Raw genomic sequence first — 13,151 nt, 5'->3', positions numbered from 1 at the left:
ATTTGTGTGGATAAAAGATTTTAGTTTTTTAAAAGACTTTAGTTTGCTCCTTGGAACCTCAGCAATACCGATGTATAATCAAACGAATGAACGCTTATTTTTCGTCGTACCTTATAGCTCTCTGAGTGTTACGCTAATTTTTAGTGCCTGGCGAGATTTTTCATATTTATTATAGGTCATTATCTGTCCCTTGCACGGGGCCGTTTTTGAACATGACTACTGAAAATAACAGCGCACACTATATTACTATTTGTGAGTTTCCATAATTTTCGTAACCTTTTCATCGTTTATTCATTTTATTAATTTATTACTATTATTTTTATTATTATTACGTTTCTTCGTATTTAATCAGTACGTTACTTGTATCTTCGTCATCCTCTACCATCAACACACCATTCGTAAAATGGTAGAAGCGAAACACATTTCTCTCTACCTATCTTATCCGTGGCTGTCCGAACGCCATGAGCGCGTTACCTGTCAGCGCATTTATTTTTATTATCATTTCTTTGCTTTTTATATAATATTTATCGTCTGCTTTTCGCTGTATCGTGCTACTTCATCATCGTCGTCGACTTCCTTCCGTACGATACTTCTACGCCTTATATTATAACTCCCAAAAAACTCCCATGTTTCATGGACTGTGCTTTCTTAATTGTACAGGTCATCGTCTTCTTCCTGATTAGGTTGACCACCGCCTGCTGCCGCTCCTGGCGTGGTGCTCGGAGGGAAACGGAAGTTGTTTCCAAAACCGCGCGATTGCTGGAGCGTTTGCGCGAACATCTCGTATTTGCGCACATCATTCTCATTGACTGACTTCCGGGCGAACTTCATCGATTCCTCAAAGTGGTCTTTTCGTATTTCCGGCACAGGGTCGTCGTCCATTTCCATGGCATTGGCACTGCCAGCAGCTGCACGCTCCTTTATCGTCAGGGCAATGGCGATACAAAAAAACGGGAAACGAAAAATTAACATAGTCAGGGAGCAAACTAGCATGCGCTGCTCCTGAGAAAGCGTCTTATGCCATGCTTAATCGTATATCTAAAGGAATGGTATAAAGACGGATTCAATACTACTAAAAAGAAGCACCTTTCCAGTTGCCGTGTGCTCTTTTACTACTTCGCCTTATTTTTGTTATGGGAAATGTTACCGTTCAGTTTGCTTGTCTAGTTCGACCAACTAAAAATCGCACCCACACAGCAACCTTATGTCTGTGAGCTATAAATATCGTAAAGCTATAAATATCGTAATGAAACAATTATCACGTACTTTTTCACGTCGGATTTCCTTTTCGATGCATTCGCGGATAGCCATCTTTGCTGCCCGTTGGCAAATTTCGGTAATGTCGGCTCCAGAGAAACCAGCTGTGATTTTTGACAAAAAGTTGAGGTCGACGTCTTTGGCGACCGGTGACTTACGCAAAGACGCCTTGAACACTTGCATGCGGGACTTCTCGTCAGGTAGCGGAATATAGATTAGCTGATCGAGACGGCCCGGACGGAGGATAGCGGGATCAATAATATCGGGCCGGTTAGTAGCGCCAATGATAAACACATTTTTTTTGGTGCCCATACCATCCATTTCTGTAAGGATTTGGTTAATGACTCGGTCGGCTGCACCACCGGCATCACCTACAGAAGCTCCACGCGATTTTGCGATTGAATCCAATTCATCGAAGAATAACACACAAGGAGCAGCTGCACGAGCCTTGTCGAAGATATCTCTAACATTTGATTCTGACTCACCAAACCACATGGACAGGAGTTCGGGTCCCTTGATCGATATGAAGTTGGCTTGGCATTCGTTGGCAATCGCCTTTGCCAGCAATGTCTTACCGCAACCTGGCGGGCCATAAAACAGTACACCCTTTGATGGGGACATACCGAACTTGAGAAACTTGTCGGGATGCTCTACCGGGTACTGAATCATCTCTTGCAATTCTTGTTTAACACCCTCCAGACCACCAATATCGGCCCAGGTGACGTTCGGCACCTCCACAACGGTCTCGCGTAGAGCCGATGGCGACGATTTGCCCATGGCCCAGCGGAAGTTGTCCATGGACACGGCCAGGGAGTTCAGTACCTCCGCATCAATTTGATCATCTTCGAGATCGATAAGATCCATCTTCTCCCGAATCTGTTGCAACGCCGCCTCAGAGCATAACGCAGCCAAATCCGCGCCTACAAAACCATGCGTCTCCGCCGCGATCTTCTCAAGGTCGACATCGTCGGCCAGCCGCATGTTCTTTGTGTGAATACGAAGCACTTCAAGACGTCCGGTGGCATCCGGAATACCAATATCGACCTCTCGATCAAAACGGCCAAAACGACGAAGTGCCGGATCGATTGAGTTTGGTCTGTTAGTAGCCGCCATGACGATCACATGAGCTCGTTGTTTCAAGCCGTCCATCAGCGTGAGGAGTTGCGACACGATTCGGCGCTCGACCTCACCGTGCGTCTTCTCTCGTTTAGGAGCGATGGCGTCAATTTCGTCGATGAAAATGATAGCCGGAGCGTTCTTTTCAGCTTCCTCAAACGCCTTGCGGAGATTAGATTCAGACTCCCCTGCCAATTTCGACATAATCTCTGGTCCATTAATCAAAAAGAAAAACGCGCCAGTTTCGTTAGCTACTGCACGCGCAATCAGCGTTTTACCAGTTCCTGGCGGTCCGTACAACAGGATGCCTCGTGGAGGTTTGACACCGATCGCCTTGAACAGCGAAGGATGACGCAGAGGCAGTTCGACCATTTCTTTAATTAACGCAAGCTGTTTGCGGCATCCACCTATATCGTCGTAGCCGATTTCATTTAGACTTTCCTCCTCTTCCTCACGCTTGATCGGATCACCTTCACAATGTATGACTGTATCCGGCGCGACAATACAATAGCCAGCTGGATCTGTCTCAACGACTTTGAATTCGACAGCACGCATACCGCCACGGACAAGAAACAAGTCTCCTTTGTGGATAGGGCGATACGCTTCGAGAAAATAGGGCTTAAGGTAGACATCGAATAGACTGCCAGTAAGACCTTCCACGGTATCGTCGATTGGCAGTACGTGTATACGTTTACCATACTTGATGTCCGGACAGGAGTGAACCGTTATCACGTCGCCGAGACGAACGCGCAGATTATTGCGAACACATCGATTCATATGAATCTTTTCGTTCGGGCAGCTATCATCCGAAATGACAATTGCGACTGTTTCACGTCGTTTCCGTCCCTGTAGTAACAACATAAGCAAATTCGATTTTAGTTAATTAAAGATTCGACTCGTGTTATGTAAACGCGAAGCGAACACGTTTGGCAAAAGCTATAACATCGTGCCGGGCCTTAGTATCTCGTACGTCCACTGGCATGGAAGAGACGTACAAATATTTACGATTATCTAGAAACTTTACTACAGTTAGCCCATACAATTTCATACGAATTGATATCGCTATGATGACTACCGAAGAAAGTTCGTCTTATAACAACCTATTATACGAATTAAACACTTTGATGAAGGAACAGTATCGTGAAATTTAGTGTGACATAGTGAATACATACCTTGAGGAGAACAGTGTCACCTCTGAAGAGGTTGAGTTCGTCCATTTTGGACTGCGAAAGATGCACAACGGAGTTGTCATCTCCGACGCCTTCGTCCACAAGCAAACGATTAGGCTTGTCCTTGGTCTTCAGAATAGCGGTGGACAGATCGTCTGGACTATAACAGAGAACCACAAGCAAACATGTTAGAAAATTCAAAAAGGGTAGCTGCATCAAAGCACTTTCGTATGTAACTGTTTCATGCGAAAGAGTGACGTACGTATTAACGTTAAGCAACTGTGCTCTGTAGATTGTTTACACGATGTAGACATATTACACTGACTTCTGTGCGTTGTCTGCCGTTTATAATATTGATTAAATTCAATTTAAGATATGAAAAATATGACAATGCATACAAAACAAGAAACTAAAACATACGATAGCTGAACTCCTCTTTAAACAGAAACTTATGTGTAATTTTTGTGTGTAAATGTAAAATCAAACAGTACCTTGGGCTAAACCGTGATTCAGACCATGAACATCGCGTATATCGTTTGCGTAACCTGATCTAGAATTTGGGCCGATATTATTGGAATCGCAGTAATCTACGATCGACAGAGTAGCGGTAACTACAAAAGCATAATAATCTAGACCTCAATAAAAATACGAAATGTTTAAAACGGCAACGCAAATGTCCTTAGCCAATGTAATGTGGCATAAATACAGCATTTGTATTTGCCACGGAAAGCGAGATCATTGCGAATGAATAAATGGTTATAACAAATGAAGATAATATAGACAATGATAAACTATATTTAATAATAATAAATTGTGCATATTTTTGCAGTGAGGGTCATTCTAGCCAGTTCGTTTCTAAGCGTGTGGCATGTTTGGTGCACTAGAATCATAAATCTCCGCCGTTCGCTATTGGATTAGGGTCCGGGCTTTACGGAGTAATGGTGCTATTAATCCTATGGATAAAAAAACCAACCCCTGTAGGTGTATTAGCGACGTCACTGTATCCTCAATACATCCTCAATATCATCCGAGTATTTTTGCACTTCAGCAAGTTCATTCTTTTTACAGTGATCCTTCTCAAATGCTCGCCTTTCCCGCTGTGTTGGAAGTTTACCATGATTTATCTTGCGCCAGCGTGGCTGCCCTAGCAGACGAAAACATCTCGATTCTAATAGCTACTCAAAATTGATTCTTGAAGAATCATAAGTAGCTCAGTTAATGAGTAATTCCAAATTTTTTTAGAAGGCTCAGGGCTAAAGATTTGATTGCAATGAAGCCTCCCGTTTAAATTGTTTGCTTCACACTGTAGAAACTCACACTGAAACCACGCGCTTCGGTGACTCGAGCCACTACCTGCAACCCTTTGCATATTACTGAGAAAAACAATGTTTGATCTAATCCAGTCTGCACACAGCTGCACACGCTGTATATCACGAAAGACAATCGAGCTTTACTAAAATTCTGCGTCATAAAGTACAGCCTCTTTAACGTAAAGCCACTTCAAATGGTCCACAGGGCAGTTGGCCCGTAGTTCACATCGAGCTTGGCAAGTCCTTGAACCGCACACAATCTCATTATAATACTTAAAATTGGGACTAAATTACATATTTTTTTCCAAAGCATTTTCGAAAAAACCTAAAAATCCTAATCGTTTTTTTTTTAGTATGACTGACACTCTAATTTGTATTTCAATATTGCGACGGAAACAACGATAGCACTGATCTATCATTATAATAATTTCATAGAATAGCTACGTACGTTAATTATAGTATTAGTTAGCTTCATGTAAACAACAGAAAAAAGTATAGTTCGGCTTAGTTTCGGCCTATTGGACGAGGCCTGCTGCGTAAAGCTGATGCCCCTAATCTGTCAACCAACGTAATAGGTTTATTTTGACACAATATAAGGAAGGTAACGGCGCTAGGTGAAGCTGTTGAGCCTTCGGTCTGTCCTAACAAAGGAACGACCCTAAATACTTTTCTGTCGATTAATCTTGGACAAATATTACATAACCAGAGTAAAAAGCAGGAATCCAGGGAAATAATTTATATTCGTGCACAAGTCAATGTGCACAGAACGTTACGACCTTTCATATACGTTGGAAGCGAAAGTATATCTTACAATAAAAACTGAACGATACGTGCGCTATGGAAAAGCTTAGATAAACGCTGACTCTGCAACTTTATTATTCAGATAGATACACAAAATTCACTTGACATAATCATCTTGCCCCTTGGGCTTCCCGGGAAAGCTTTACTTGTTGTTGCACCTACATGGTTAGTATGTAATGTGTAAAATATAAAGAAAAGTAAAACACTTACGTCCTTTTCACATGGCTTTCTTTTTTTTTAGCCAATACCTTGATTCCCCTAAATAAAAGATCACATAAATTCGTTTAGAGGACACAGATCGCTAAGTAATGAATGACAAATTTTTTCCACACACCAATCGCGCTCGACAACTAGAAAAATGGCATGAATACGTAGCCATCGAAATTTGGAAAAGGCTAATTGGTCGGCGCATTTCCATTGCGTCATAGAAACGATAACGCAGGATGACTTGCCGAAATCAGCAGACCGCTATAGCGAACCATGGTCGTTCGAGCAGTCAGCCGGTTTCTCCTATAGGCTTACCAGCCTGTCGTGATGCAACTGCCGAAATCCGACAGCTACACAGCGAATCGGAAAATTTGTTCCCATCACAAAAATGCTGCACTCACTGTGTATTAAAGGTCACTTACTTGGGCTTCTTGTCCGCCATTGAGGGACGGGTTTGTGTGATGACAAGAAAAAATCTGATGAGAACTCAGACGACGATTTGAAAAAAAAACGCTCGAATCCGTGAGTGCTCGAGCGGCTGACCAGAGACGGCTGCCACGACGTCTACAACAGCGGCGGATTCGCGAAATAGTAACCAAGCTACTGGCGGCCACAGGGTTGCCAGGCGGCACCACAAGCGTAATTTCAATCCAGACGGCACCCGCGTACACACAATGTATGAACCACGAGATGGCGAACACGGAGCTCAAGAAGACCTGTTTTACCAAAACTCTCGTCGTCTGCCTTTGTCGGTCTTTTCGCGGGCGAACGAAATGTCTAAGAAAATTTTGAGCGCAAAATTTGAAAGTGCTATCGATTGACGACTGGAATGATTCAGGATATAATGGGGAATGGCTAGAAGGAAATAATTAAAGCGGTTTATTGCCACACTGAACTGTACGGCCAGATTGATGTGAGTAATAATTTTTTCACAAAGAAATTTTCAAAGTACATAAAAATTCTGGACGAAAAAAGTTGTTTAAGTGTAATTATAAACCTAAGTGGTGTGTTTGATTGTCTACTATTCAAACAGCTGAAACGACTTACTGAACCTAAACCCAAACTTGAAGATCAATTTTGCGACATTTGCGTCCTGTTATTTTCGCATCGGTAATTGTTGCTATGTCAACATTTTTATCAATGTAGTGGTACTTTCTGGTGGTGTCACCCAAACCAGTAAGCGACTCTCTCCCTAATGGGGAAGGATACAATGACTGGACTGGATTCAAGTTAAGCATCGTAATACGGTCTGCTTGCGGAACCATTCTGGCGGTCCGTTCGACCCGTCATCCAGTTTACTGTGTAAACAATAACACACAGACGCGAACGAAGATGGCCGGATTAAAAGGTAATCGTAATGACTCAATAGAGATATAGTTTTCGTTTTTATACGTGATGCGATAATTTTTCCGCCATAGACTCTACACCGGAGAAAACATTACGGTCTTACACAAATGTGTAACAATATGGTAGTAAGTGGTTACTTTCGTGTACTTTCTAAAACTAAACTATGTGTCTTAAAGACCGCATTAGCAAGACCATCTAGCCAGTTAGTAGATACTGTCACTATCGATTGGGAGATAGTTGGTATAACTGGGCTGCAAAAACAAAACATAAGGTTAATTCCTTGAAGCAAGTCAAAAGTATCTGTGAGTTAGACAAAGAAAAAAATCATAGTAAAAATAAGTGTTAATGAAACCTCCACTATATTGTCCTCAGAGCTGACTGTTTAACTCACAGAGGGTATTCGTGTTGTTATTTGTAGAAACCTCCTTCAGTGACAGTGTATAAATGTGGAACAATATAACGATAAATCATCAATGACGCTGATTGCGTTAAGGTGGTTCCAATACTGTACGATTCTGTTTTGGTGACATATTATTTGCCTATCTGTTTATCTTTGGGGCGCTGTACGTCTTTTGCGGTTTGGTATGATCGGCGCTCACCTAACATCATGTGATTGATGCTCAACGGACACCGTCTGCAACAATTCGCTCCGATATGATCGGCCACCCCAAATATATAGCGTAAGTCCTTCACTGTAATGGCAATAAGAAAAGCGAGTGATATTGATTGGCGTTATCTACGTGAATGCCGTGAACATTTCTTGTCAAGCAGGCGAGCATTGTATGTTGAGAAGAATTTGCTGACACTTCGTATAAATCATAGTCGTTTAGAGGTTTGCAGCGTTGTAGGGGGGTTTGTATCCATCATTTTACATGTGTAAATCCTTTAACGCACATTTCATAAACATATCGTAGATGGAATGTTCATGAATTTATTCAATGATTTCTTTCTTTTGAAATCTAACAGTAACCACTGAAGATGAAGCAACCGCGAGTTATTTCTTGCTTTTGTTTTTGCATTGACTTTCTTGTATTTATTTTAATTTTAATTAATAACTGAAAAGAACGTTTGTCAATATACAGAGTTCTCTAAACTATCAAACAATGCTCAGAATACTCTATTTGACCTTGTAACAGATTATTTGATTGGAAACTATTGTTAAATGCATGAATACATAAGAACCTCTTTAAGCACAAATTATTGTTACTCTTGACAACAAGAGCTTTGAATTTTGGGTATACTTTGGATCCTAGTTTGCTTAAACAACACTCGGTTGTCTTCACCGGCAGCCAGTTTACTTAGAATTCGTTTAAATTTCGTACATATTTCTGTGAATAAAGTGCTAGATCAGTCTTTTTATTGATGTAATTGCAATCTCCGATTCTCTTCCTATAGTCGCTATAGCCAAAATAAATGTGAAATTAACATCAACAATCTTTTTTGCTGTGCGTTTTTCATTTCCAGTACCTTTACTGTATTCGTTTTGCGTGTTAATTTATGTCATTCGATTCGACCGTGCTATTAATCTGCTGAAATGTTAAAAAGATATTTTATACATTTAAGTACTTTTGGTCTATTAACTGAAACAAAGAGCGACAGCTTTATCCGACTAATTTACTTACCTCAGCTTATTATCTCTGCAGTGACTTTTTTTTGACTAAAGCTTTTCTGATTTTAAATCCGACAATGAGTCGAGATAGCTTTACGGATTTGACATTATCAGTAGAGATATTTTAGCATATATCTGGGTAATATCAGGAAAGACTACCGTAATATGACACTGTGTGGTCACATTTAAATGGTGCTGGGGTATTTCTCATGCCCGCAAAAACTTGTGAATTACTGAAGTATATTTTACTGCACAACGAGAGTAACGCGCAGGTGTTTTTTTTTGAAGAATGGTCTTTATCAATTTGCAGTCCACAATAATAATAATAATGAACTTAAGCGATTACCCTGGCAAGTTTCCCGTTCAAAATATACTATGTTTAGCCAGTCAATATGATAAAGCAGTTCCAAGTATTTGGCAGAGAAATTAGATGCTTTGCGTCTTTAGACCTCGTTCGGATATTGGCATTTTACCAAACCTACATAACCTTTCGTTTTTAGATCATTATTTATATCTCTAGGCGCATTTTGTGGCTTTCGTAATACTTTTTAAACTCCAGAGCCGGAAGCTCTGAGACGTTCAAGACTAGCGGTCAGCCAAAGATCACAAACCTATGTTGCGGCTCTCTTGTATTAATTCCCAGCTGGTACTGCCCTGTAGAACTTATTACTAACACACGTTGGGCTTAAGGACATGTTAGTTGATTCTTACATTGGTCTATTTATAAAAATGTTTTCCAATATTACTGTGCTAACATGACCGCATCATTATTTGCTTATCACATTATTGCTTATAACTTTTTAAATTCGTTCGTTTTTCTTATCACACACTGATATGGTCCGATGTAGTAAAGTCAATTAAAAGACTCAAAATGTTTACGTCATTGAAGTTTTCCTGCTGGATATCGAAATTCATGACATATGTTGTCCAGAGTAAATAAGATTTAGCTTGAACCACGTCATATATGTAGGGTGCCTTAAGTAAGAATGTAAAATTCGTATTCTAGGTAACATTGTTTTGATTTCATCATAAAGTAGACATGCAAAAATGATGTATATAACAAAATATTTAATAAAGGAAGTTTATCAATTCGGTAATTAAACGATAACAAGTAAACAACAAAATAATAAATAATGATAATTCATGATGACTTTTTCTAAGATATTCTCAGAATCTTTTCTTTTGATGCAGATACTTTATTTATAAACAAGACAAAGCCGTGGGAAAAGACAATATGAAAAAAGCTAAAAGTACAGCATAAAAAATTACCTTTTTGCGTGTCTCTATGTTTCATCGTTACCATTTTAGAGAAAGCGGTGCTTCCAATATTAGTAGTAATATTTGATTCTATTATTATTGATATTCTATTTTTACGTAATAAGTGAAAAAACGCGTTCAATTTCCTTAATTTTTCCGCATCCTTACCTTCTTATCATTTCAGACTGGTAGCATTGGCTTTCACAGGCTCCGTGGGCATGACGATGCTCATCCTCGCCTGCGCCCTTCCTGAATTCGGGTAAATGAAAGGTTCATGAGATAAATTCGATAATGAAAAATAGACAAACAATGATCTAACCCAAATGTACAAGATACAACCCCCATTAGGAGTCCGATTGTGTATTCGTCTTCTGACTGATTCATATCATTACGGGAGAAGCAAACGAAGAAGAAAAACAATCTTTTGTCTGGCGACCGTGCCCAAGATATCTTGTGTGTTATAGCTCAATTACTGGGTGCATTTAACTCATTCCCATGATTTATTTACATGATATTCGCCTTGTAAATTTTACTCCTGTACGTTTAGATGTAAAGCAATATTTCGATCGTTATATACGTACGTATATAAAGCTTGACGTATATATGTATATATATACATACATACGTCAAGCACAAGTTAGAGCAAATCCAGTACAATGCATATATGTACTATATATGTTCTAACTTGGCTCGATCTTTTCTTATTGGCAAATGAAAATTTATAAAGGACGTGGTATCCTCTCATCAACGTCATCTGGTATCTAGCAACCGTGCCATTGTTACTCATTGCTCGGAACGGACGGGAATTGATGAGTTCATCAAATCCTCGTGAAGAGGTTGCTTTGTTCCTCACAGCCCTCATCGTCATTTCTGCATTTGCCCTTCCTGTAACTCTTGCGAGGTCACGTTCTGCAGAGGGCGCAGTACTCGTAAGTATTAAATTGAAACTAATAATGCTATTCTTATTGTTTGCACATTGACACTGAATATTTCTTTAAATCAGCTGATCTCCTCTTCTCGTTTAATTTTTTTTGAGTGACACGCAAGCCTATTCCTGGGGCCACCTGTTTGCAGTAGCTTTCATCTTCCCTAGATTTTGTGCAAATGCATTTTGTTAAAGTCTTTGGAGCCCGTTTCATCTGATTCAAGTCCCACGTTGTTCCTACGACTTAAATCGCTTCATCCTTGGATTCTCTTGAGCAGTCCTTTTTTGGGATCTAATGTATGACAAAGTGAATCTTAGTGACTGGCAACGTGACGATTGAGTGTTTTTAGAAAAATTTATTAGCAACTAACTGACCCCTTATGCAGATGTATAGACTGGAGCGATAAATCGGCGCTTTGACCCAGTGCCACTTAATTATGTTGGCTTAATATGCAGTTCCTGTGAATTTGAATACAGGATTAGAGGTGAGTCACCTTTAATATGGTTATGCGGTTCCGTTCTCTATTGTTTTCGATAACAGGTACAGTGGCCAGCATGTGGCTTGACGTTATTCGCTAACGTCATAGTGTACGGAACGATTTTCGGCTTCTTCATTTCATTTGGAAGCAGCGATAATGACTACTCAACATGGTAGAAATTAATTTAAAAAAGACGTCAGATCGTCCACTGCTAAACATCATGCGAGTCTTTGTCTAATTAACAACTGCATCAAGCACCTAGATCCTGACCAAACACAACCGGTTCGTCTATGTCCGTGGAGAAAAATTTGCTCTGGGTCTTTTTTTATCGATAATACACATACGCCGAAGCTGTAAAACACAAGGTCAACAAAGACCCAGCAACACTAGTAGCACCAAGATCCTCCACGTAGCATCGGGCAGAATAAGTGGATTTGGTCAATTTGTTTTGCCAGAAGCTGCTTTAGTAGGACCACCAATAACAATGAAATATATACGATTGAGCCACATAGCACTTTTGTAGGTGGCAGCCTTTAGCTCTTCTACAACGGGCCGTGGGGGCTTCGTTGAAAACTATGTATATAAATTATGCAATATATGAATCTGTAATATGCGAGTAAACACATACCTTATCAATGTAGAATTGACATGCTCGCCAAGAAGGCTAAGATGTATTCAGAGTGATTAACTGAGGCATTCGTAGGTTAGCAAACCGTACAAACAGTTGGACCAATCTGTGACCACACAAGACAAGATTACTTGCATGTAAAGTCCTGTGAGGTATTCCTTAAGCATGATCCGGTTTTCCATATGCGGAAACAAAGAAAAGCGAAATGCCTCATAAGAGGATTACATTTTAACTACATCGTATGTTGATACCGTAGCTGTAAACAAGGGGATAAACAATTAAGAAAAAAACACACTAGGAAACGTGGTGACATGGAACTCATCGGTACGGAAGAAATCATAACATGAAGTTGCAATTATACTATTAGTAGTGTAAGTTGATGATAGCATAGTTATTGAACATGCGCAAAAATTATATCTAGAAGTGTAGTTGCTAGTTGACTACAAAAGAACCCACCTATCAGAGGAATCTATAACTATTTATCGGTTCATTTGATTAAGTTTACGCAGGTAGCTCGAAATTATCCATATGTTCAGTCTGAGCTTCGTACTTATTACTGCATGATTAAAATTTTTGGAAGAATACAAATCTGTTTTTTTATTTTTAGCCCTGCACTCGACGTAACAATGTTTATATTACGATGTCTCAAAGGTCGATACAATTTACAAAAAGAAAAGTTGAAACTATGAATACGCTCAAATTAAAGATAGTATGCTCCTTTTTTTGCACGTTTATTTCTTTTGCTAATTAGCCATCGTAAGAGTTGCCTAAAGAGCCCTGATGGATATGCCAATAAAGGTCATACGTCTGTGTAGCTGGTGGAACTTGAACTCAACTTTTCTGAGTCTTTTATTTATTCTCAAGCATTTGTGATGAATATTGAGCTATACAGCTGTTAGTAAAACCGCTCGCGACAGATGTACTCATATACATGGTACGAAAATATAATTCGCTTCGATAATTTGCAGCTGCATGTAAGATGAAATACGCTCTTAATGAATGAGCCCGTATTCAGTGGGACCTCTACAGCTAGGGTCTACTGTTCC

General features: G+C 39.9%; 2 protein-coding genes across 4 annotated transcripts; one reads left to right on the top strand and one right to left on the bottom strand.

The window, feature by feature from the left end:
* Position 1: 1 nt before the first annotated feature.
* Positions 2 to 6,440, bottom strand: TER94 (Transitional endoplasmic reticulum ATPase TER94). Of its 2 annotated transcripts, none has more exons than XM_022833884.2 (4): positions 6,283 to 6,440; positions 3,546 to 3,702; positions 1,267 to 3,219; positions 2 to 918 (listed from the first exon to the last, which is right to left on the bottom strand). In XM_022833884.2, exons 1-4 carry the CDS (start codon positions 6,300 to 6,302, stop codon positions 649 to 651), a joined length of 2,400 nt encoding a protein of 799 aa, XP_022689619.1. In that variant the 5' UTR covers positions 6,303 to 6,440; the 3' UTR covers positions 2 to 648. The 2 variants fall into 2 exon arrangements, with proteins under 2 accessions (XP_022689619.1, XP_086824602.1); XM_086968476.1 differs by lacking the exon at positions 6,283 to 6,440 and adding an exon at positions 5,864 to 5,966.
* A 640-nt stretch (positions 6,441 to 7,080) lies between these two features.
* Positions 7,081 to 12,940, top strand: LOC111260845 (leptin receptor gene-related protein). Of its 2 annotated transcripts, XM_086968479.1 has the most exons (5): positions 7,081 to 7,208; positions 7,626 to 7,887; positions 10,258 to 10,332; positions 10,801 to 11,002; positions 11,540 to 12,940. In XM_086968479.1, the coding sequence occupies exons 2-5, from the start codon at positions 7,862 to 7,864 to the stop codon at positions 11,651 to 11,653; spliced, it is 417 nt and encodes a 138-aa protein (XP_086824605.1). In that variant the 5' UTR covers positions 7,081 to 7,208; positions 7,626 to 7,861; the 3' UTR covers positions 11,654 to 12,940. The 2 variants fall into 2 exon arrangements, with proteins under 2 accessions (XP_086824605.1, XP_022689627.1); XM_022833892.2 differs by lacking the exon at positions 7,626 to 7,887 and having other exon boundaries at positions 7,082 to 7,208.
* Positions 12,941 to 13,151: the final 211 nt, after the last annotated feature.

The sequence above is a fragment of the Varroa jacobsoni genome, unplaced genomic scaffold, assembly GCF_002532875.2.
Source record: "Varroa jacobsoni isolate VJ856 unplaced genomic scaffold, vjacob_1.0 scaffold_483, whole genome shotgun sequence".
NCBI lineage: Eukaryota > Metazoa > Arthropoda > Arachnida > Mesostigmata > Varroidae > Varroa > Varroa jacobsoni.
The sequence above is the reverse complement of the archived record's forward strand: the minus strand, read 5'-3'. Positions and strand labels throughout refer to the sequence as shown.

Bases quoted from the DNA above. Each gene is read 5' to 3' on its own strand.
- TER94 (XM_022833884.2), bottom strand. From the start codon at position 6,302: ATGGCGGACAAGAAGCCCAA. The intron at 3,703-6,282 runs GTAAGTGACCTT...TCTCTGTTATAG, and splicing joins ATGGCGGACAAGAAGCCCAA to TCCAGACGATCTGTCCACCG. The intron at 919-1,266 runs GTACGTGATAAT...CTGACGATAAAG, and splicing joins AGGAAATCCGACGTGAAAAA to GAGCGTGCAGCTGCTGGCAG.
- LOC111260845 (XM_086968479.1), top strand. From the start codon at position 7,862: ATGATCGGCCACCCCAAATATATAGC. The intron at 7,888-10,257 runs GTAAGTCCTTCA...TTATCATTTCAG, and splicing joins GGCCACCCCAAATATATAGC to ACTGGTAGCATTGGCTTTCA. The intron at 10,333-10,800 runs GTAAATGAAAGG...AAATTTATAAAG, and splicing joins TGCGCCCTTCCTGAATTCGG to GACGTGGTATCCTCTCATCA.